Genomic DNA, 22,993 nt, shown 5'->3' on the forward strand with positions numbered 1-22,993 from the left:
CTACGGTAATATAAATGTTTGTCGCAGACTGGATTATGTAACAATTTTCATTCATTTACTCTAATGTTTCCTACCCTATCAACTATAATCAATCATAAGTAATAACTTTTCTTTCAAACGCTTCAGGTGAGTATTTCTCGAATATCTCGGCACCGATTCAAGGTAGAGCCGTTCAATGATATTCAAAACCACGAGGTTGAAATTAGTAACGTTATCGTAACGAAACATTGGGAAAAAATCCTACTTTATTATTTTTACAATGATTTTGAAGGAACCAAGATTGCAAAATATGAGTAGGTTTCGTTTCATCACGGTTTACTGAATTTCAAATAGTTCCAAAATCTCGTAATAACGGTTTTACCCCTTTTTCCTCAGCATGAATCGTTACGATAACATTACCAACTACAACACGATTCAAAAGCTAGTAGTATTGCCCGCGTAAACGGCAGTTGGTACTGGAGTTGGCAACAATGACTGCGATCCGTATACGTGGTACATGTTTTGTGTAATGTAGAATATAGCTGCAAGGATATTAACGTACACGTTACAGGCTAAATTCAGAATATTTCAGGCTACGGGGCGTTGAGAAGCCGATATTCAGTATGGTGAGTGATCGTCTTAATCGTTGCTAAAAATTCTCACCAATGCCAGGCTGTCACGAGATGGTTAATGTGACTACCCTGCGGCTCATCGTCATCCGTCACACGCCACGACCCACTCACCTACAGATGTCAAGTTGTCAAGTGCTGACCGCCCTTCCTGTCGATTTTCGAAAATTTCCTAATTAACACCTAATCTGATTTATCAGATGGATTGGGATCACGATTAACCTATTTTTTTGTGTTGCAGGTACTCATCGCTGCTGCAGTTTGCACCAAGGCAGGCAAGAGTAAGTAACTTTACTGTACTTGCATCAGCCAGTTTGCAACACGCGCTGTTTACTGACATGAAGAATCCTTCATTTTTACCACGAGCAAAAATTGATCTGTATTCATTGTTTATTAGCCATCGTGTCCCGCCAGTTCGTCGAAATGACCAAGGCGAGGATAGAGGGTCTACTTGCTGCCTTCCCAAAATTGATGAGCACCGGCAAACAGCACACGTTTGTCGAAACTGAATCAGTGCGATACGTTTATCAGCCATTGGAGAAACTTTATATGCTTCTCATCACTACTAAAGCGAGCAATATTTTGGAGGATTTGGAAACCCTCAGACTTTTTGCGAGAGTGGTAAGCCGAGGTTTATCTTAAAATAGCAGTAGTATCTACTATGCAACTAATACGTACTTTTGTCTATTGCCTCAAAGATTCCAGAGTATTGCAAATCGATGGAAGAAGTTGAGATAGCTGAGAATGCTTTCAATCTCATATTTGCCTTTGATGAAATCGTAGCCCTAGGATACAGGGAAAGCGTCAACCTGGCGCAGATCAGAACTTTCGTTGAGATGGACTCGCATGAAGAAAAGGTCTATCAGGCGGTTAGGCTGACTCAGGAACGAGAGGCCAAGAACAAAATGAGAGAGAAGGCCAAGGAACTTCAGAGGCAGAGAATGGAGGCCAACAAGAAAGGGGGCGTCAAGGGTCCTGGTTTTGGCGGTGGCTATGGATTCACATCCAGTCCATCGGTCGGTGATTCTGCAAATTTCGTTCCAGAGCCTGTGAAACCTGCTTATACTGCACCACAGTATGTATACCTTCAATTAGCGAATTAAAATCTGCAATTCTTATTTTTCTCAACAATTCAACCCATTTGCAGAAAGCCAACATCTGCTGGTCCTCGTGCCATGAAGCTCTCTGGGAAATCGCGTGACGTTGACTCTTTTGTCGATCAGTTGAAAGAAGAGGGAGAGAACGTGACTACTGCGTCATTGGCTGCTCCTGGTGTTAAAACTGTGCACACTTCACCACAAATCATTAACACAGAACCGTACGTGTAAACTTTTTTCAAGTTCATATACTCGCAACAGTCGGGTGATTAATCTTTGAATATATGTTTTGAAGGGTGCACTTGAGACAGGAGGAGCGTTTGACTGTTCGCGTGGGACGTGACGGAGGAGTTCAACATTTGGAGCTCCACGGACTGGTCACCCTGCATATTTCTGATGAAAAATGGGGATGCATACGTGTGCAGCTAGAGAACAAAGATACACGCGGTGTGCAACTCCAAACACATCCCAATGTCGATAAAGAGTTGTTCAGGACACGAGCCCAGATTGGACTCAAGAATCCAGCAAAACCATTCCCTCTGAACACAGATGTTGGCGTGTTGAAATGGCGTTTGCAGGCGCAAGACGAATCAGCTTTGCCAATTTCGAGTTAGTTTCGTAGCAAGTACATTGCCATCTGCCAAAACTGTTGAATCTGTGAAATTAATATAATTTTCTCTTCTAGTAAATTGCTGGCCATCCGAGAACGGCGAAGGTGACTGCGACGTGAATATTGAATATGAATTGGAACAGGAAAATCTCGAGCTGAACGATGTTCAAATAAATATTCCGCTACCTATTGGGGGCACTCCTGTTGTTGGAGAGTGCGATGGTCAATATACACACGAAGCACGACGAAATACATTGGTGTGGTCGCTACCTCTGGTAGATGCCTCAAGCAAATCGGGATCGATGGAATTTTCGGTTCACTCCTCTACACCGGCAGACTTTTTCCCCCTGCAAATCTCCTTCTCTTCTAAGACCCCGTACGCAAGCATCAAGGTAAAGAATTTGACCTTTATGTGGTTAATCATTAGTATTTGCCAGAAATCGAATCAAAACTTTGTACTGTGTGATTTCTTACAGGTCAATGAAGTCCTTCTGGTCGAGGATGATAGTCCTGTCAAGCATTCCGTAGAGACGGTATTCTTTACTGAGAATTATGAAATTGTTTAGAGTCATATGCACATAATATAAACAAGTTGATTATGCAAAAGGTAAGCAGAATTCGGTATAGCGAATCAATCAATTGTCGTATCGAACTAATTTCGTGCGGGTGTACAAAATGAAGACGTGGTTTACCAGATTTGGACAAGCTACGCGCGATTTTATCATTTTTATTCGTTGTTTGTATTAATTTGCAACTATTTTTTCTTCTCAACATCTGAATGAGACAGTTTACTTGTATTTAAATCGCGCTTGGATTCGAAAATTGGTTACAGTCTCCGGAATTTATTTGAAATCAGTGCAATTTTCATTACATTAATCAAACAAAATCCGAGAATTAAGAAAAATAGGTCAATGTCCAAAGTTCAATTTTGAAGAATTTCATACTACTATGCGGCTATTTCGTTTGCCGCTAGCCAAACCTTGTCCTGTAACGCAGTGTGACGAAGAATATTGTAGAAATAAATAATTTTCATCACTGGCGTGATATTCCTTATACAGGCACGATATATTTTAATAAACTATCGCAAATTACAGCCGGAAAGGTATAAACATAAACTAATAAAATATGTAATACAATTTACTGTACGTTATTTTAACGTTTACGGACTTGTCAATAATTCCGGATCACAAGTTTGGCGCGTCGGATGGCAGGCTCATCAGCTGATGCATTAAAAAGTTTTCGATTACTGCTTTTGCTATAATTTAACAAAAACAACCTATGTAATTATTTCGATTCTAGCATTGAATATTCAAGATGACATATCAATACGAAAGCAAGATCAAATACAATATCAGTCAAGACTGGATATAATGTTATTACCAATAGTTGCGTTATTTGCCAAGGCTGCTTGATAGGGCGTTACATTATGTACGTTTCTATGAGTTACATCAGCACCTCGCGATAACAGTTCGTGGCATACATGAGGGTGATCACCATGGGCGCCATATACCAAAGGTGTGTTGCCTTCCTGAAAGGTTTCTTAGACTTACAACACGATCTCCAAGTTGGATATTTCTTACATGCTGAATAATTTTCTCTAAATTTACGAAAATCACCTCGTCACTTGGATCAGCGCGAGCTCCGTGGTTCAAAAGCAGTTTAACAAGGTCGTGGTGTCCGTACGCTGCTGCTAAGTGCAAGGCTGTCTCTCCATTGATGCCACGGTAGTTTTTATCTGCTCCTGCATTCAGCAATTGTTTCGCGCTTCCCAACTGACCATATCCAGCTGCCCACATGAGTGCAGTGAAGCCTTTTTCATCCGGAACATCTACAGTCCCTGATTAAACAATGTATATGATAATTAGAAGCGTGCAACCTGACTAAGAATCAAACGATAGTAAGTGTTATCTTCCTGGAGCTGAATAAAAAAATAAACAAATTATCAACTACCTGGTTGAACGTCATTTGGAGTAAGTTCACCTTGGCCAGCAAGAGTGTGAAAAGTGAGATCATTTCCTTCATACAACTGAGGTATCTCAGTCTGAGTATTGCCTCTCTGTAGATTAGTTAGCAAAGTAGGTGGCTATGGGAAAGTAAGTACGAACCTCATGAAACAGGTGTGTTGAAATTTTCGGAATTGAATTTCAGGGCTGAAAGTAAAAAAAGCATGAGCATATGAAAATACCTTGTAGGGTTGAAAGGCGCTGGTTCTGGTGGCATCCTGCCAGGCACCCGGTGCCCAGTGCCACTTGGTTTCTATGGGTTCGGTTTTACAGTCGACATTGATGTTCTCTGGTTTACAAACCAGCGGGCGCGGGAGTATCTCAAGTACTTGTTCCGTCTTACATTCGCTATGAGCGTTAATTATTAATTTCTCCTCCTCAATGTCGTCCTGTCGTTCGATATCCTCCTCCTCAGACTTGAGTATCAGCTCCGAATGTATGTTAGAATTCATCTGCCTCAGACGAAGGCGTTCATGAATTATCTGGTTAACGGCGGTCTAGCGGTTCGCGATGATTGCGCAAGGTAAATATTGAGCCTAGCTGCAATATATTTAGGTTAGGGGTTCCGTCGCAAAAGACAACCCTTTTCAACCTTCCACCCCGCGTCTTGATTGGCCCAACTTTGATCGCTGCGATCGCGACAGATGTTTCGAAGTCTGGTTCGACTTGACCCTCCGCCAGGGGGTCGCTTTGGCCGTTGGCATATGCGTGATGGTTTTCTCACGCGCTTGAACGTTAGAAGCGTTTGAACCGCATCTGGTTCGGACAATATTGCACTGCGAGTTTTGGCGCGAAAGTCGGTACAGCGTGTTTAACAGTCGCTTGCGGTTTAGATTAGTCTTCGTGAGATCAGTAAGTATGGCGAGAACATTGACTTCGAGTTAATTTCACGCTGTTTCTTTTTGTCAGAATTCCGTTCTTTGCTCCAGTGAATCTCGCTGTGATCTTAACCCTAAAATTGGTTCTTGCAGTGCCCCCCAAGAAAGCGATGAAACGAACTGCCTCGGTGCCTCCGGCAGAGAATTCGGCGAAACACGCGAAGAACAACAAGCACAGATATGGTGAGTCTCATACTATTTCATCCGACTACTTACCTCTGAGAATTACTGCATCATTTTGCCACATACCTAACCTACATAGAGCATCACATCCGACCTTACAACATTGACGTACCACTGATTATTATTGTAGAATTTGTGCCTGCACCCAATTTGCCACGGCGGCAGATTGCAGGCTCGATCCTGAGTTTTGGACAGGGGGATGTTGGTCAGCTTGGGCTGGGCGAAGATGTGCATGAAAAAACGCGCCCTGCCGTCATACCTGAACATGAAGATATCGTTGACATAGCAGCAGGTGGTATGCACAATGCATGCCTAAATAAAGATGGGAAAGTTTTGTCCTTTGGTTGTAATGACGAGGGAGCGCTTGGACGAGATACTAGCAAAGAAGGCTCGGAGACTTTTCCAGGATTTGTTACGCTCCCAGAAAAAGCTGTACAGGTCACTGCCGGTGACTCGCATTCGGCGGCCCTCCTTGAGGATGGCAGGGTATTTGCGTGGGGGGCTTTCAGGGTTAGTTTCAAGTCTGCGATATAGATTTAAACGGCAGGACTGGAGATTTCAAATAGAGTTTAACTAATAATTGATGTTTGCCTTTATCATGTTTCAAAATAAGGATTCACACGGAAATATGGGACTTACACCTCGAGGAAACGAGAGGCTTCCCGTGGAGATATTACCTGGTGTGAAAGTGATTAAAATCGCGTCTGGGGCCGACCATCTTGTTTTACTGACAGGTAAAGGTCAGGTATATACCTGTGGCTGTGCTGAGCAGGGGCAGCTTGGACGAGTAGCTGCAAGATCAGCTGACCGACACAGTCGGTATGGGATTACCCATCTTCTAACTCCAGGACTAATTACCCTCAAGGCGACAAAAAAGCTATTATTTCAAGATATTTGGACAGGATTATACTGTACATTTGTGAAAGAATACCACCACGGGGAGATATATGTTTTCGGATTAAACAATTATTATCAAATAGGTGAGTTATGAATACCATCAAGCATACTGTGCCAACATCAATCTCTTATTAATCTATGCTCTATTCACACAGTACATGAAATTGTGTTTAAGGTCTTACAGAAGCTATCGTACATCCTTACCCTCAAGTTTCAAAAACCTTCAGCGGTCGTGCATGGAAACACATCAGCAGCGGTCAACACCATACTATTGCCCTCGATGAAATGGGACAGGTTTTCACCATGGGACGGAAAGAATATGGTCGACTAGGCCTTGGACCAAATTGCACAGATGCCAAGGAACTTGTTCCAGTTCCGGCTCTTAAATCAATTAAATGCATAGACGCGTGTACGGGAAGTACACAATCATTTGCTGTCACCAGTGCAGGTGATTGAATTGCTCATTTTACATTTACAATTAATATCTCTAATTACGACCTTGCATTGAACACAATTCTTAGGGGATAACTATTTTGCAACTTGCAGGAGAGTTATATGCTTGGGGGATGGGTAGCAGTGGCCAGTTAGGCACAGGGAAAGAAGAGGACGTCGAGACACCAGTTGTTATCAAAGGAAGACAACTAGAATCGAGAACTGTTATACGAGTAGCAGGTGGTGGTCAACACACAGTTATTTTGGCTATACCTCGACCAATCGAGGATGAAATCACTAATTAAATATGGTGATCTGACAAAATTCCGGTGTAGCTCTGTTAATGGCTCAGTTATCTATATTTACTATTGATTTTTAAGAAATTATTGAATGATTCGCAAGTTCCGTTGCCCTGGACAGTTAATAATGGAAAAGTATTTAAGGTGCATGTAATCAAGCGTTGGTAGCGTACCACGGTATGTACTGATACTTGCCCTCTTGCTACAACAATCAATTCTTTGTTTCCTCCGAGACAATTTGCTCGGTATTAAATATTTTCATACGATATTCGAGTGGCAGGGTCAGTATGAAACGGTAAAATTATGCTATGGGGTAAACATTTTTTACTGTCTTGTTCACTGTTTTGCCGCATCTATTACTCTCGTGGAGCTACACTGCCCAGAGTGAAACCCTAATCAATATGCGTCATGAAAGACTGAATGTTTTACACGGATTTCTGTAAAGATAGGAGCGATTGCACGCCAAAGACAATATTTTTTATTACAGCAAATCGTGCGATAACCGTACCTCGGATAATGCATCTACCTGTACCCAACGTTGTTACATATATCAATATACTGTTCACAAAACGTTACTGCACCTGTTTGGCTCATAAATTATTATACTCGACGAAACAACAATGTTGTGACCTTTCAATGTCGAGCATTAAAAAACCATAATCAGACACGTTAATTTTATCATCGAGTTTAATTGCAGTTGAATGTCAAAGAAATACAAATTAACAGTATAATCCAGTAACGGATAATTAATTGAATTCTTATTTATTAAATCGGATAGAAACACAAGTTGCAGAGCAAAGCATAGTTTCTTCTAGATGATAGTACACGGACTTGGAAGAATTTGAAGAAAGTCCTGCTTATGGTGTAGAAATTGTAGAAAATTCAAAATTAAACTAGCGAAACAGATAGACTTGACATCATAAATATATTTTGATTTTATATGTCACACTATTATGGAAACTACTTAGGATTTAAACAACTAACTAGGTAACAATATAGAAGTCATTTAACTTCATCCCGTTTTAGTCTGTTCTATTTCTTTCGGCTTTAGTAAAGAGTCCGCATCCTGCATAGTCATCTGGGTGAGCATCTTGCCGATTTTCTCGTGGACGTCCAAGTACTTGGCGATGCATCGATCCAAACAAACCGATTCACCCTTGCCGAGCTCTGCCTCAGAGTACTTTGGCGGAATGCATTTCCTATGGCAGGCAGACGTCATGCGATTGTACATGTCCGTCATCATCTCTATTTCTAGATCCTGGACTAATTTGAGCTTCTCTTCGTCAAGCTGCGGTAGACCAGCCATGTTTACAATATATAATAAACTAAACTTTGCTCAGGCCTTGACAAACTTTTCCGTCAGTCTATTCAAAGTTGGAGTTTCGTACACGTTCCCTCGCTTTCATCATTTCATAGCGATTCCGTTCTATGGATCGTTTGGACAAGACAAAAGCGTACAACCCTCCAAATACGGCGAATGTCCTGGAAAAAAAAAACTATATTTTATGGTCTGTCACGAGGAAAATTGGAGATGACATGATCGTTCACCAATGATAGCTGCCGCGAAAGAAAGCTGCTTACATGCATGCGTACTAAACGGGTTATGTTGTATAATCCAATACAAAGATTGAAAAAATTTGATATGAAATATGATGCGATTCTGCAAATGGCACGTATTTCTGTCTGCCTTTTACGAAAGTGCATGCAACGTACCTACACTGTTACTTATTCGTCCATTTACATACCTACCATCCAATGCCGACTTTTGCCGTCTTCGATAAGGCCATGTCGGAATCCGTGATGATCCCTGAATGAAACAGCACCCTGCTGGCATGGCGCATGCATGCAGCGCATGCGATAGGAATGGGGGATATACATCGATGTTTCGACTATCGATGTTTTTTTACGGGAGCATCGACGTTTTTGATCGGTGTTTTTTAACGTCGATACATCGATAGTCGATGGAAAATACTGAATTGTCGACGTCGTCAAGTCGGGAATAAATTAAATTTGTGAGCAAACAATTCTCGGTAACTTATTTATAAACACGGAACACACATTACTAAGTTTTATAATAAGTCTGTGTTCTCTACCAAATGTTTCACTATTAATCTGTATATTTAATTATTTTACTTTTGCATACTTAATTTAATTTATATTGAATTCTCATACTTAATACTTATTTTTAACTATAATGAAAGTTAAAAATTTTCGCGTTCATTTTCCTTTTTACCATTGTAGCTAGAATCATTTAAAATATTCGCGCTTGTTTTCACCATCGACGTGTTAACAATCCATGTTTCGATGTTTTCAGAAGAACATCGCTAGTTCGATGATAAAGAATTCAAACACGATGCCGGTGTTTATTTTCTACTAAGATCGCCCATCCCGGTATGCGATACGCGAGACAATGTCGTTCATCCGAACTATCCTATTCAACGAATGTGCAAGGAGGGCGTGCATCGTGCCCCGTGCGATGAAATACGACGCGCCGAGCCGTCGAGTGGCGTCCTCTGGACCGCGTAAGATGTGCAGTAGAGCAGTTCAGTCGTAAGGTAAATGCAAAGAGAGGATAAATGGTAATGTAATAAACGTGCTCTAACCTACCTCTACATCACATCAGCTCGGCGCGGCTAGACTTTGCTTACGTATTGGTGGATATCCTGTCGCTAGAAAAGCAGAGAACCATTGTTTTCTTCTCCAGGTCGAAAGGGTGGCTGGGTATTCCAGCACTTGGAAGCCGAAAACGTCTATTTCTAGTCCGAAGCATAATATATCAATAGGTATATCCACCCTGCATAGATGGTCGTACATATTATATTAGCATTTACCGGGTTACAGTTGAATACAAAGTCTGCTAAAGTTCGTTTTTTGCTCCTCATAGGGGGTTGCGAAACCCGTTATGGTATTTTCAATGTATTTCAAGCATTGAATCATTTTGAAACAGTTTCATACCTGATATTTACTTGACTTCCCGTACAGACACTGCTGCAACACTCTTCATCTTCCTTTTCAATTTCAGAACAATACAATGTCCACGCAATTCCTAGGGTGTACCGTGTCGGTCAAGTGCGACGAGTCACTTGGCACTTACCAAGGCCAAATTGTCGACCTTAACGGCCAAACCGTCACTTTGACAAAGGCTTTTCGAAACGGGGTACCTTACCCCTCTCCGCAAGTTGTTCTGTCGTAAGTTTTAGATCATATCGGTGATGATTAGGTGTTAACGACAATATCTTTTACATTATTTAATTCTAATTTTATTCCCTTATAGTGCCAAGGACATACTTCATATAGAAATAATCTCAACAGAGGAAGCTGAGGATTGCCGTGATGAAGTTCAGACTTCGAGCAAAGTCACGGTGAGGCGACCCATTGCAAAACGAGCTGGTAGATCCGTTTCTGAATGCATTCCACCTTTGGTACTTCCTAATTCCGATATTCAACAGCAATCTAATGCGCGGAAACCGCTTGATTCTATGCAGTCACACCCAGAGCCTGCTGCTAATGGAAAAATATATCTAGGTAGGATTTCCTGCACTTTCGGTAGTAAAATTTTAACGTTTGTCAGTTGATATATCGTAGTGTAAAAGATTGTGGGATATGTTTAAGTAAAATTACAATTCCGAACTGTTATTTCCAGGCGAGATAAGCACAAAAAACCAGAAAAGGAGTTCGCAACGACAAAGATGGCAGGAGAAAGATGAACAAGCCTTTGGAACACCCATAGATCAGTCGATGGAGCAGGACTTTGATTTTGAGAAAAATTTAGCACTGTTCAATAAGGAGGTAATTATGGCATTTCATAAATCTGATGTCTGTACTTTTCATACCTTTTCCCACACCACTTACAGCGCTATACAACAATTAATTAGTTAAATAAAACTATTACAGGCTGTGTGGCAAGAAATAAATTCCTTGAAGCCAGACATCGTTCGTCAGTCTGAAAACACCAGAGGAAGTGTACCAAAATATCGTCACGATGAAAACGTAATAGAATCCGAACCTACAGCATTCAGACAAATTGCAGTGCCGTCTGCTGGTATCCGGGAATATGTAACTGACGATGGATTAGTAATTCCTAGCATAACGGTCGATCTCCATCGTCAATTAATCGGTGCTGCTGATAGACTAGGTATTAGCTGGGATCGCAGGGTAAGTAGAGAAACTTGATAGGCCTAAAAACCACTTTCATCCAAACTATTCCGTTCTTTATTGTTCTCTGCAAAATTTTTAGGTCGAGTTACTGGGTCGTGCAGGAGCGGAAATAATTCTACAGCTATTGGGTGGTGGGCATAGACTAAACCCGAACAATGCGCACCAATGGCCAACGGTAGTCGCCCTGTGTGGACCCCACAGGTCAGGAGCTGCGGGTGTCAATTGCGCTCGCCAATTGTCAAGTCACGGGGTGAAGACTGTCGTGTACGTTGAAAATTCGGAAGACGTCTTCCTGCTGCAGGAATTGTCGTTGTACAAGCTATCGGGAAACAGGGTTGAAACTCGGTACAAGAATCTTCCCGCAGTAGCTGATCTCATACTCCTCGCTCTTGGCGAGGAAGGCTCGCCAAGGACAGTTGCTCCCGTTGCAACATGGGCGAACAGCAATAGAGCACCAGTTCTTGCAATTGAACCCCCGTCAGCTGGGACTCCAGGAATTATGACAAAATTCAGTCTCCTTGGTGGATTGCCCCTGTCCCATAGCGCGGATAACGGAAGATTGTATCTTTGCAATTTGGCCCTACCTGCTAAAGTATTTTCGGACGTTGGTATCACTTACAGATCACCGTTCGGACCGAAATTCGTTATTCCACTTCATTCCAACAGCTCCTAGCAGATTCCTATGACGTTCATCACTTCCGTGAAGGTACCTTAGAATCGGCTTCTACAAATCTCCCATTATGCGAACTGAAATCAACGACCCACGGATTATTAATTACTCGAACAAAATAATTAATTATCCAGTTTTTATCATCAAACTAGTTTAATATGTATCTAAATATCAACGCCCGCGATTGTCGCGTGTTCCGTACGCGTGTTTGTTATTTACGCGGTGTGTTAATTAAATCGACATTGGACTACTGTCCGTTTCTTAATTTTGTCATACGCTCTTTTTTAGGAGCGAATTTGTCTCACGTGACTTTTGTAATTACGAGTACAGTGGAACCTCGATTAATTGGGCTGCTCAAGACCGAAGAATCCACGAATAAGTGAAATCACGGTTAATCCGAATTATTAGTAATTTTCGATCGATTCAGTAGTGACTGCCGAGCATGTGATGCAGTCTGTGAACTACGAGTATTTTCACAAGTCCAATCCCTTTCCAAGACAACCGCTAATACCCGGTTACTCACGCGAAGCTCGGTGGCGCTCCAGAGGGTCACGGTTAATTCGCTCCCCGGTTAAACCAATCCCAGTTAATCGGGGTTCTACTGTATACCGTTAGCTAGTATCCATAACTATTAGCTTGTTTGTATTTTTTTTTTTTTTTTTTTTTTTAATTTTGATAGCATCTAATCGTGGGCCACAGCTGTTATAGTTTCAGCGACCATTGCTGATTAGTTTGTCGAAGTTGTTAGAAACTAATAACAGGGTGGAAAAAACCTGTACGTTGCAAAATGAAATTTATATATTGTTTGGCTCACGCCTTGCAGCGTCAAGAAATGTGCAAATTGTTATTCGTTCCGTGCTCCTATTTAAAAAAATTATAAACTTGAATCACGTCCAGTTCATATATATATATATATATATATGGATTGAAACTTGCTTAAATTGTAATTATCATATTAATTAATTTATTTATATTTTATACATAGTTGTATATCGAGAGAGAGGTGCTGGGTAAGTACCGAGTGTTGATGATTCTGTCAACGGTCTACCATAAGTTGATGATTGTGTACTATTGTATAGCCATATTATTACGACGATGACTATTCTTATTATTAACATATATACATGATGTAAAATTGTACAATAGAAGATCAAGAATGCAGCAGTAATTGTATCTTATAATCTATTAACACCTTACAGTTTCGCTGTATCAATTTACTGTCATATGCATAATAACGTTCCGCGGTTGCAGCCGGCCAATAATAATCGGCATTTTCGTTTACGCGCAGGAAGTCGGCGGCCCGCGACGCAGCGTGAATGCGTAAATGAAACTACTATAGAATAAATTACTGCATATATCAATTACGTAGTTCATAATTTTCTCAACTTGGGCCTAGGTCGATTCGCGTCTTGTCGCAGTCAGGCGTGACCTGGAAAGCACGGTACGATACGTAGTCGCGCGTGTACGTGGAAAACAAAGAGAGAACAAGGGGGAAAAAAAGGAAGAAAAAAAAATTCGTGAATTTGTCATTAATTATCATAATACTTCTGTGTTAAGAAAATCCTCAATACCGTCTCGACGCGGAGTGTATTAACGCTTACGCTCACGCGCATATAACGTATCATGTATGTTGTATACACTTATCATTACTCGCAATACGCGCCCGTGTAATATCTGTGCATATCTCTTGACTCTGTCGTCCATGAGTCGCGCACGACGGTGTTATCAGACGTTGATTTAAAGCAGCTCTGATGCTGTCTCATTCTTATCTATCTTCGAAAGTTTTGGTACTTTCGGGAATTACGTTTTCCGCGACAATTCATTTAATTTCACGTTTAACGTTACGGATCGGAATACTTGCCTTAAATTTTTGCACCTCGTTGCCCTGGCGAATTAGTTTGAAACTTAAACTCAAGGAGGAACAAGTATATCGCGTGCGCATTGCGTAGGTGTTGTGTGTGTGCGAAGAATAATGCGCTGATTAAGTTGAGATCGTGTGGGGTACGGCTAAACGAACAAAGAACGAGTAATTTCTTTCTCGTTAATTTTCTCTATGTAACATCGCGATTAAACCGCGTGTGCTAGCTGATAACGATCAACAAGGTGATCGCTTGATCGTTTTGATAAACAGCACCACTTGCTTTTGCTTCTTTATTTTGCGGGGCGGGCTTGGCTAATATTGGCAGAACGCGTTGTCTGTATGCATATATATAGCCATTTCTCACAGTTGCTGCTTGTGTGTGGTGTGTGTCAAAACGAATAAAGAAACTAGTCTAAAAGTAACGCCGACGAGTGGCTCTTAACGAAGGTGCGGGAAGAAAAGTATTTGTATACACCTATAATGTAAAAATATGTAAAAATCGTCAAATTTTGTTGTTCGATATACGTAATTGTGCGCGCTAATTAACTTTAATCGGCTACAGCCACCACCGCTGTGATCCGGGACCCCGATCCTCCCAACGCAACGTATAACGCCCGTAATTCTCGCCTCTATGCATCTCTATTCGGCACGTACAACGTACGGTGTACGTATAATAATAAAATACGTTGCAGGAGCGTGTCTAATACTTCGAGAGAAGAAAGAAAATAGAGGAAACCGAACACCAATTGCATACAAAGTTTAAGTCGAGTTATGAACGGAAAAGCTGCAGCCACCAGCCTGGGCACCTAGTCGATCCATAGATCATTTCTGTCCTTCGACGCGTTGCGATTCGGTTTGCGGATACCTTCTCGAAGATGCCGGCTACCTTGACGTACCCGATCTACGCCGGGATCGAACCACCGCCTCCTAGAAGACGAGCAAACACATGGACCAGCACATGGGTAGGACGACGTCGATCCTCGGCGAGCGCGCAGGAAACTCTCGCATCCCGAGCTGGAAGGCTCTCCCTTTCCGTCCAGCCCACAACCACGGTGAGGAAACTCTCTTTTTCTTCTTCCCTCCCTTGTCGCTACGTCCTGTAAGGATACGTGTCCCAATAAGGAAGCTCCGTAGCATCATATATAACCTACATTGTATTACATTTGTATGCGTGGTGGGACAACATGCCTCTGTATATGTATACATACATATTTAAATACTATATACCTACGTGAGCCAGATTATAAGTATACGCAAAGTGAGAATTCTATGAGTCAATGGTGTTTTTCACTGGCGATTCGCTTGTTCGTACGTAAATGATACGAATCGCACATTGTACTGTGATCTTCGACATTTAAAACCGCAACCCGTGTCTCGCTTCGTATGAAATAATAAAAGTAACTGAATTTATTGGATGTATATGTATGTATTATGTACACATATAGCTGTTCCGGTTGGTTATACCATTCGATTTGTCGTATACCAATTCGCTCGACCAACCAACTTTACCGTAAATCACGTGATTTCATTGATATCACTACAATTGAGACTGGGTGCGGCGTTAAGGGAATATCAAACTTTTTTTTACTAAACGTTTTAGAAAAATTATGCGACTGCATTTTTTTTTTTTTTTTCAAACCATTTTTGACACCCATACTTATATTTTCTAACTTGAGGTACACAGACACTAGGGGAAAATATTAGTCGATGTTATTAGTTTACGGTGCTTCTTCTGCGTTTTGATAAGATTAAAGGTAATTCCCGCGGATGACCTCGAATGTTGTATTGTACGTACAAACACACGTGCAGCGACACTCACGGATGGTAATCACGGTCACCGAAGGCGCAAGTGTACGTATTTGAGTGTACGTGTACCTGCTGCGCACTGTAGACGGGCCAAAATCTGTTGCGCATGATATGAAAGTGCGTTAAAAAGAAATGGGAAAATTTCTGGTATACGCCAGATTGTCGATAATATGAAAATTGATGAATGAGAATTGAGCGGCAATGGGAATCATCGAAGTACCGTGTGCACGACCATTCGTAAGTTTCGCGGGGGATCAGAAAGGCGGATCATGACGGAACAAAGCTTCCGTGTTACTTTGATTATCCGAAGTTGGCAGCACTTGAAACGGCCGTCTGAACGGCAACTTAGAAAGTGGGGGTAATACGAGAACAGACTTCTTGATGGCAGATAATAAATTATAGTAATTCGTAATAAATAGAAAACGATCGTTTTTCTGGCGATTCGCGAACGTTTTTATTCCACGTGTTGTTAATGGCAGAGGAACATGTTTACGGATACAATCCGACGACCGGCGTCGACGGGGTGAGTCCTACACGATATTTGACAGTTCCCCTGACAAGTGGTCTAGGTTGGGTTCTTTCACGATCTTCGAAATCCGAGGTGTCCAGGGCTTTCAGGGTCTACCTGCCGTCGCACGAAATATCGTCGGAAAATATCCCTGTCGGCTCAATCGCGTCAAACGTTACGCTCCAGAGAGTGGGTCGGTGGTTTCCGGGAACTTGTGATATTTCCCTTTTCTCTTTCTCTTTCTCTCTATCGCCCTCTGTTTCTCTCTACACTGGTCTCTTCCAATTATTGTATGTATCCTTGTCGCGTCACCCTCCTCTAATATCTACCGATAATTCAGTCGATTCTAACGCAGCAAGGTCGTCCTGTTATTATCTTTCTGTACCTAGGACGAGGAGGCAACGAATAAGCTGAGGCTCAAGGTTATAGCTGGTCATCAACTGGCCAAAAAGGACATATTCGGTGCGAGCGATCCTTACGTCCGAGTTGATTTGAACAAGATCAATGGAGATGGGAACGTCAACTCAGTGCTCACCAAGACTAAGAAAAAGACCTTGAACCCAGTTTGGGAGGAAGAATTCATATTCAGGGTGAGTTTGCTGTAACCACCTTCAGTTGTGTCTGATAAATTATAATCTAACGTCAAATTGATAATGCAATGACGATTAATTGTGCATCTTGCTGTTGCAAAGGTCAAACCAGCCGAGCACAAACTCATTCTCCAAGTATTTGACGAAAACAGATTGACCAGAGATGATTTTCTCGGAATGGTTGAGCTGACTTTAATCAATCTACCCAAGGAACAAGAAGGACGCATCATTCCTGCCAAGCAATATATACTTAGACCACGTAGGTGAGTAGCTGGCTGTAGATGTTTGTTTCGGTACGATTATCTCACATCAATCATATTATCTAATGGTAGATGCAAATTATATTCAACATCCACATGAACCACCGTTTTCAGAGTATGATACATATTATAATATGTTATCCATGTTGTTTCTTGATCTTTTACCAAGAATTGTGCGATGATAAAAATAATTAATGATCGACGACGTGGCTTAGCAATCATTCCAGTCAACGGTCGCGCGTTAAAGGTACGCTGGAAGTGTACCACGCATACATTTCGGACTCAACAGGGGAGAGCAGCAATGGCGAAGGTGAAACTGCGCCTGACTCCGGTGGTTGGGAACTGTTGGACCAGCCTGTTTCAACGTCTAATGATAGTCCTGTAGAACAAGCTGCTCCGGTTGGTTTACCTAATTTTTTCTACAAAGTACAGTCTTTCAGTTACTCTACAAGTAAATGAACACAAAATTTTGAATTGAGAACAGCGATCGAATATAAGATCGACCTGGGCACGGGAAATTCTTTAACAATGAGAAATAACTGTGATATTTCAATGCTCATATTCTTAGACTTCATTAATTTTGATTTACAGACAGTAATGGTCAATGGGCCTCTGCCGCCTGGATGGGAAGAAAGACAGGACGCGAACGGGAGAACGTACTATGTCAATCACATAGCTAGATTCACGCAATGGGAACGGCCGACAGTCCTGTAAGTGAAGTTCTGTATGAATTCATCAACTCTTTACAAACCCCTCATACATGTCATCGTAAACTTCTTCTGTAACTGCCGTTCTTACAGACAATCGATTATGGTTATTTTCCAGAAATCAAGCACCAACGGGTGGTGTAACACAGGAGCAACGAAATCTAGATACCGCAGCAACCGAGTTCCAGAGACGCTTTCACATCAGTGTTGATGATGCAGAAAATAGGCATAACCGAAGCTCTGGCCTTCATCAGGTGAGAACACAAAGTGCAACTCACCTTTTTCTTTTGCCAATAATTTTGCCTGATAGAATTAGCAACTTGCTATACAGTATAACAACCTCGTTGTCATCCTACCTTACAATGGTTTGTTATTAACATTAGTACTTCTAAAATTATAAAAATAAAGTTCAAATAAAACTGTGGTGAGGGGTTGTATAAACGCAGCATGCGGTGTGTAGCAAATTGTGCATGTGTGTATAAGGATGGTGATGTCCCTCGAGAGGAGGACGAGCATGCGGAAGACAAGAATGACGAAGGTGGGGAACAAGGGGAAAGGGTGGTTGGGGATGCTTCATCGGATTCCGGTCGTTCAGTCGATCAGCACGGCTACCTGGGCGAATCTGATGATCAGGTATTCATCGTTCACTTCGAACCATATTACACATTTGCTTTCTTTGTGCAAATATCCGATTATCAGCTGCCTTCTTTCAATCACTTCTAATGCTTAACAATATCAATATATATCGCAATTTTAAATAAAAAAATTGCCAGTATATTGTGGCCTCACATCCCTGTGTATTTAAACATACATGCCGTTGTTTTTTCTGCGAGCAACGCCAGCCTTTTTTTTCTCGATGGTGGTATTTCATCATGCTCTGCAATTTTTGTTCCCAGAGTGAGGAAGCTGCTGATAGCCCGAATGGTTCCAGGCGATCCTCGGAACAGGTATACTTGTTTCTCCGTACATATGGATATCCCAATTTTCAATATATTTAACATAGGTATTCTGTATCTCTCTGTCAATTTTTTTTATCCAGATTGATGGTCCAGTAATGCCAGCGGCTTCCCCGGCCACAGCTATAGCTCCACCGGCAGCGGCTGCTTCTCAGACACCGAATGGCGACGGGTTGCCTTCTGGATGGAGTATGCAATTGGCACCAAATGGTAGAATGTTTTTTATAGATCACAATGAACGAGCTACGACGTGGGTAGACCCAAGAACGGGGCGCGCCAGTCCTATGCCGAGTCACAATGCTCCGTCAGCAACACCAAGGAGTGATTTAGACCAGTTAGGACCATTGCCCGAAGGATGGGAGGAAAGAGTGCATACGGATGGTCGCATATTCTTCATTGATCACAGTGAGCCGTTTTACTCAAATTGCCGATAGCTGGATAACCTTTGAGCAAGATGATAATTATGTGCACTGATGTAAATTACTTTGTTTCAGATACAAGAACCACTCAATGGGAGGATCCGCGAATGTCTAATCCTCAGATAGCTGGACCTGTAAGTTATCATTTATTTCTATGACGCTGAAGCTTATCTTATCTGTTTTATTCCGATTTGATTGTAATAATCGGGCAAGTATAGAAACTAATCTCGCGAACATTATACCTGAATTACAGGCAGTTCCGTACTCCAGGGACTACAAGCGTAAATACGAGTACCTGAAGTCACAGCTGAGAAAACCAGTGAGTGCATCAAAAATTACTTGGTTCATTCTAAATTGATGAATTGTTTTTAGTTTTGGACAATCTCGATGTAACTTTGGACTTGCTTGTTCATAGAACAACGTGCCTAATAAATTCGAGATCAAAGTGAGGAGGACGAACATCCTTGAGGACTCTTACCGCATCATTAGCTCCGTAATTAGATTAGAGATCCTGAAGACTAAGTTGTGGGTGGAATTCGAAGGCGAGGTCGGTCTGGACTATGGTGGACTTGCCCGAGAATGGTTCTTTCTACTATCGAAAGAAATGTTCAACCCTTACTATGGTCTTTTCGAATATTCCGCCATGTAAGTTATCGCGAGTTGACGCATTATCTGTCTTTTGTTAACTTGTTGATCTCTCGTTATAGGGACAATTATACTCTACAAATTAATCCGTTCTCCGGAGTTTGCAACGAGGAGCATCTTAACTATTTTAAATTCATAGGACGCGTTGCGGGGATGGCTGTTTATCACGGAAAACTTTTAGATGGTAATTATGGCAGGTCGCTACTTAATTACTCATTCAATCATTCCCAGTTTGGTAAAGCAGAAATTTTTTAACACTTACACTTCCTTCAAGCTTTCTTCATCCGACCCTTTTACAAGATGATGCTGAGCAAAACTATCGACCTTAAGGACATGGAGAGTGTCGACTCAGAATACTATAATTCCTTGCTCTGGATAAAGGAGAACGATCCAAGCGAGTTGGAACTTACTTTTTGCGTGGACGAGGAAAGCTTTGGTCACACGTCTCAACGAGAGTTAAAACCAAACGGCGCAAACATACCGTTGACTGACGAGAACAAAGATGAGTACATAAGTTCGGTTATACAATGGAGGTTCGTGTCCCGAGTCCAGGAACAGATGAATTCCTTTCTCGAGGGATTCAACGCACTTGTTCCGTTGACGCTCGTTAAAATATTCGACGAACACGAACTGGAGCTCCTTATGTGCGGTATACAGCACATCGACGTTAAGGACTGGAAACAGAATACGCTTTACAAAGGCGATTATCACGCTAATCATATAACCGTGCAGTGGTTTTGGCGGGTGGTTCTATCATTTAGCAACGAAATGCGCGCCAGACTTCTACAGTTTGTCACGGGAACGTCGCGTGTTCCTATGAATGGATTTAAGGAACTTTACGGCAGTAATGGCCCCCAGTTGTTCACCATAGAAAAATGGGGGACCCCTGAAAACTACCCGAGAGCTCACACGTGGTAAGATGGTCGGCTTACGCCCACTATCTCGAATATTTATATCTGTTTTTCAGTTATGTTTTAATTCGTTTTTTTTTTTTTTTTCTTCTACAGCTTCAATCGGATAGATCTGCCACCGTACGAGAGTTATCAACAGCTTAGGGACAAGTTGGTGAAGGCGATCGAGGGTTCGCAAGGATTTGCTGGAGTCGATTAGCGCGGGTGTTCTCCTGCGGCGCTTAACTGCGGTTCCATCACCGATATTGACTGTACTATAGTGCGTGTATATATTATAATGTATGTGGGAATGAATGAGAGGCAGTGCACGTGTGTATGTATCTACGTTTAGTTATTATAATAATACCAATTAATATCCAAGCTATATAACTGTTAACTGTATGCGATGCCTCAGCCGTGACCCGGTTTCACCGTCACGCCATGATTGGTACAAATACCATACCAAACGTGTTGAAACCTACCGCGTAGAAATTCGACAAACTTGAAAGACAAAGTAACGTCACGCGTACGTCATCGGGCACAGTTCGAATACTTTTCTTTTCTTTTTCTTTTTATCGCTGAAAACGTTAAGTTTCAATAGTAACATTCTACTTAAAGCCTGCTACTGCTAATTGCTTTGTACTTGATCGCTGTGGCGAAAGTCGTCTGACAAAGAGAATAGCGTTTTTATAACTAAAATAAAATTCCGTTTTGAGTGTAACGAAATTACGTCATTCCACAGAGTTCACTTGTTTCTGTAGCTGTATTACGGATCTTCATTATTAGAAATCCGAATTATATGTATAGATATTCCATTACTCATTATACCCACATAGACGATACCTTTGTGGCGTATTGATGTCGAGAATTCGGCATTCAATACATTTATTTTTATTGTACGAAGAGAATGACAGAGAGAATACCATAGCGATTCTAATTCTATATGCAAGATTCTTATTAATTGGCCCACGCTCTGATAAAAAAAAGATTACACTTCAATAGAACGTTTCATATCTGGCGTGTGGGCCTTTTTTTTCTGTTCCGCTGTCAGTCAATCTATGGTGATAGTAGTGAAACACGTTAAAAAGAAACGGAAAACCTTTCAAGTACGCGTAGCTGAAAATCAAAATGATTCCTTTGAATAACACACAAAGCCCGTTTGGGTCTAAAAATTCAGATTTACTTTTTTCATTTTTTCTAAGTAATAACAAATTAAAAATGAAAATCGAATCTATGTACCAACAAAACGTAGCCCTACCTGTATGTATTATTGTATATTACTGATCAGTGATTATATTTCCGTCCTATTCGCGACGAGTTCAACGAAAATTATGCGCAGAATGTGAGCGTCGATCTTGTCGCTTGCATGGGAGTAAAAAAAAAAAGAAAACGTTTATCAATTTTCAGAGTATACATATTATTTTTAAGAATTTGTGAAAAAAGGTCCAAGTGCCTTTAATATAATTATTCAATCAATCGATCAATCAATGGTCAACCCTGAGAAAATTAGCAACGGTTGAACGAAAAAAAAAATATGTAGCCCGGACGCTTAAGATTGGCTGTTGAGCGTGTTCGTTCTCGCGTTGAGTATTTCGGGTGAGCTTTGATATATAAAATTATATTTTCTGCCTACGGAAAAGGTAAAAAGAATAAAAAAGCATTTCTGCTGAACACAATCTTTATCAAGTCATATATGAATTATAATCGTCGACGGCGAGACCCGTGAAAGATATCAACCGCGTAAACCTGTACGATATTATTCATTCGGTGCAACGAACGCTGATTCGTTCTGAACGTTTTATTTTTATTTTTATCCCTCTTTTGCATCTGAATGGCAATAGTTGGAATTGGCGCACTTTTCGCGACACGTGAGAAAAAACAGAAACGGCGATCAAAATACCATCGAATTATTGTACATATGTATATGTATGCAATGAAACGAGCGTTCGGCGTTGTATGGTACACATACCCATACTTCTAATTGAAATTATTATTATTATAATAATAACTATTATTGTACGATTAGTTAGGACTAGAGTTTTTTTTTTTTTTTTTTTTTTTACAGAGCACCTTCTTATAGACGCAAGAAAAAGCAAAAAAATAAATAAAATAATATATATATATATATATATATATATGTGTGTATATATATGTATATATATAAATAACTAATCGATTATACATGTATACATAATACAATATTATGTAGGTAAATTATTATGTTACTATTTACTGTTATTAAAATAATATGGTGACGTTTTAAGTATAGATAACACGCGAATTAGAGCATAATTAACTTGCTATACCATAACCGACTTTAAGTTTAGATATATGTATACATATGGTATATGTATATACATACTATAAATATCGTTCTTGTATAATATTGTACGAAGGAATGAAGCATACTTGAATAAACTTTACTGAGAAGAGAAGAACGGTGTACAATGGGTACGTATCTCGATGATTATCCACAATGTTGTTAAACGCGAGAGGATACACACTTGGTACAATTA

At 41.0% G+C, this 22,993-nt stretch overlaps 6 protein-coding genes and 1 long non-coding RNA gene across 14 annotated transcripts; 4 read left to right on the forward strand and 3 right to left on the reverse strand.

The window, feature by feature from the left end:
• Positions 1 to 451: 451 nt before the first annotated feature.
• deltaCOP (coatomer subunit delta) lies at positions 452 to 3,370 on the forward strand. Its single transcript, XM_046634442.2, has 8 exons — positions 452 to 605; positions 850 to 889; positions 1,006 to 1,229; positions 1,307 to 1,683; positions 1,756 to 1,926; positions 2,001 to 2,314; positions 2,391 to 2,707; positions 2,792 to 3,370. The coding sequence occupies exons 1-8, from the start codon at positions 603 to 605 to the stop codon at positions 2,879 to 2,881; spliced, it is 1,536 nt and encodes a 511-aa protein (XP_046490398.1). The 5' UTR covers positions 452 to 602; the 3' UTR covers positions 2,882 to 3,370.
• LOC124222934 (DNA-binding protein RFXANK-like) lies at positions 3,089 to 4,770 on the reverse strand. Its single transcript, XM_046634449.2, has 5 exons — positions 4,501 to 4,770; positions 4,266 to 4,398; positions 3,932 to 4,152; positions 3,696 to 3,843; positions 3,089 to 3,570 (listed from the first exon to the last, which is right to left on the reverse strand). Exons 1-5 carry the CDS (start codon positions 4,768 to 4,770, stop codon positions 3,500 to 3,502), a joined length of 843 nt encoding a protein of 280 aa, XP_046490405.1. The 3' UTR covers positions 3,089 to 3,499.
• On the forward strand, positions 4,701 to 7,582 carry Rcc1 (Regulator of chromosome condensation 1). 2 transcript variants are annotated; one of them, XM_069137840.1, is made up of 6 exons: positions 4,701 to 4,841; positions 5,290 to 5,379; positions 5,510 to 5,889; positions 5,993 to 6,359; positions 6,452 to 6,724; positions 6,823 to 7,582. In XM_069137840.1, exons 1-6 carry the CDS (start codon positions 4,829 to 4,831, stop codon positions 7,011 to 7,013), a joined length of 1,314 nt encoding a protein of 437 aa, XP_068993941.1. In that variant the 5' UTR covers positions 4,701 to 4,828; the 3' UTR covers positions 7,014 to 7,582. The 2 variants fall into 2 exon arrangements, with proteins under 2 accessions (XP_068993941.1, XP_046490403.1); XM_046634447.2 differs by lacking the exon at positions 4,701 to 4,841 and adding an exon at positions 5,014 to 5,170.
• Positions 7,583 to 7,676: 94 nt separating this feature from the next.
• Tim10 (translocase of inner membrane 10) lies at positions 7,677 to 8,914 on the reverse strand. Of its 2 annotated transcripts, none has more exons than XM_046634451.1 (2): positions 8,757 to 8,914; positions 7,677 to 8,489 (listed from the first exon to the last, which is right to left on the reverse strand). In XM_046634451.1, the coding sequence occupies exon 2, from the start codon at positions 8,311 to 8,313 to the stop codon at positions 8,020 to 8,022; it is 294 nt and encodes a 97-aa protein (XP_046490407.1). In that variant the 5' UTR covers positions 8,314 to 8,489; positions 8,757 to 8,914; the 3' UTR covers positions 7,677 to 8,019. The 2 variants fall into 2 exon arrangements, with proteins under 2 accessions (XP_046490407.1, XP_046490408.1); XM_046634452.2 differs by having other exon boundaries at positions 8,721 to 8,806.
• A 46-nt stretch (positions 8,915 to 8,960) lies between these two features.
• Edc3 (enhancer of mRNA-decapping protein 3) lies at positions 8,961 to 13,003 on the forward strand. Of its 2 annotated transcripts, XM_046634445.2 has the most exons (8): positions 8,962 to 9,019; positions 9,322 to 9,562; positions 9,712 to 9,790; positions 10,030 to 10,196; positions 10,282 to 10,532; positions 10,651 to 10,796; positions 10,902 to 11,162; positions 11,245 to 13,003. In XM_046634445.2, the coding sequence occupies exons 4-8, from the start codon at positions 10,039 to 10,041 to the stop codon at positions 11,836 to 11,838; spliced, it is 1,410 nt and encodes a 469-aa protein (XP_046490401.1). In that variant the 5' UTR covers positions 8,962 to 9,019; positions 9,322 to 9,562; positions 9,712 to 9,790; positions 10,030 to 10,038; the 3' UTR covers positions 11,839 to 13,003. The 2 variants fall into 2 exon arrangements, with proteins under 2 accessions (XP_046490402.1, XP_046490401.1); XM_046634446.2 differs by lacking the exon at positions 9,712 to 9,790 and having other exon boundaries at positions 8,961 to 9,019.
• LOC124222936 (uncharacterized) lies at positions 11,557 to 15,151 on the reverse strand. Of its 2 annotated transcripts, none has more exons than XR_006884150.2 (3): positions 14,928 to 15,151; positions 11,785 to 14,793; positions 11,557 to 11,697 (listed from the first exon to the last, which is right to left on the reverse strand). It is a non-coding gene; the product is annotated as an uncharacterized lncRNA (long non-coding RNA). The 2 variants fall into 2 exon arrangements; XR_011177657.1 differs by lacking the exon at positions 11,557 to 11,697 and having other exon boundaries at positions 11,783 to 11,912; positions 13,697 to 14,793.
• Positions 14,572 to 22,915, forward strand: Nedd4 (E3 ubiquitin-protein ligase Nedd4). 4 transcript variants are annotated; one of them, XM_046634432.2, is made up of 15 exons: positions 14,572 to 14,748; positions 16,400 to 16,600; positions 16,703 to 16,863; positions 17,076 to 17,259; positions 17,452 to 17,570; positions 17,686 to 17,821; positions 18,051 to 18,200; positions 18,464 to 18,514; positions 18,607 to 18,928; positions 19,018 to 19,076; positions 19,196 to 19,261; positions 19,358 to 19,587; positions 19,650 to 19,771; positions 19,862 to 20,501; positions 20,595 to 22,915. In XM_046634432.2, exons 1-15 carry the CDS (start codon positions 14,572 to 14,574, stop codon positions 20,695 to 20,697), a joined length of 2,721 nt encoding a protein of 906 aa, XP_046490388.1. In that variant the 3' UTR covers positions 20,698 to 22,915. The 4 variants fall into 4 exon arrangements, with proteins under 4 accessions (XP_046490388.1, XP_046490390.1, XP_046490389.1 ...); XM_046634433.2 differs by lacking the exon at positions 14,572 to 14,748 and adding an exon at positions 15,604 to 16,025; XM_046634435.2 differs by lacking the exon at positions 14,572 to 14,748 and adding an exon at positions 16,037 to 16,300.
• The last annotated feature ends 78 nt before the right edge of the window (positions 22,916 to 22,993 follow it).

Source organism: Neodiprion pinetum, chromosome 7 (genome assembly GCF_021155775.2).
Source record: "Neodiprion pinetum isolate iyNeoPine1 chromosome 7, iyNeoPine1.2, whole genome shotgun sequence".
Taxonomy (NCBI): Eukaryota; Metazoa; Arthropoda; class Insecta; order Hymenoptera; family Diprionidae; genus Neodiprion; species Neodiprion pinetum.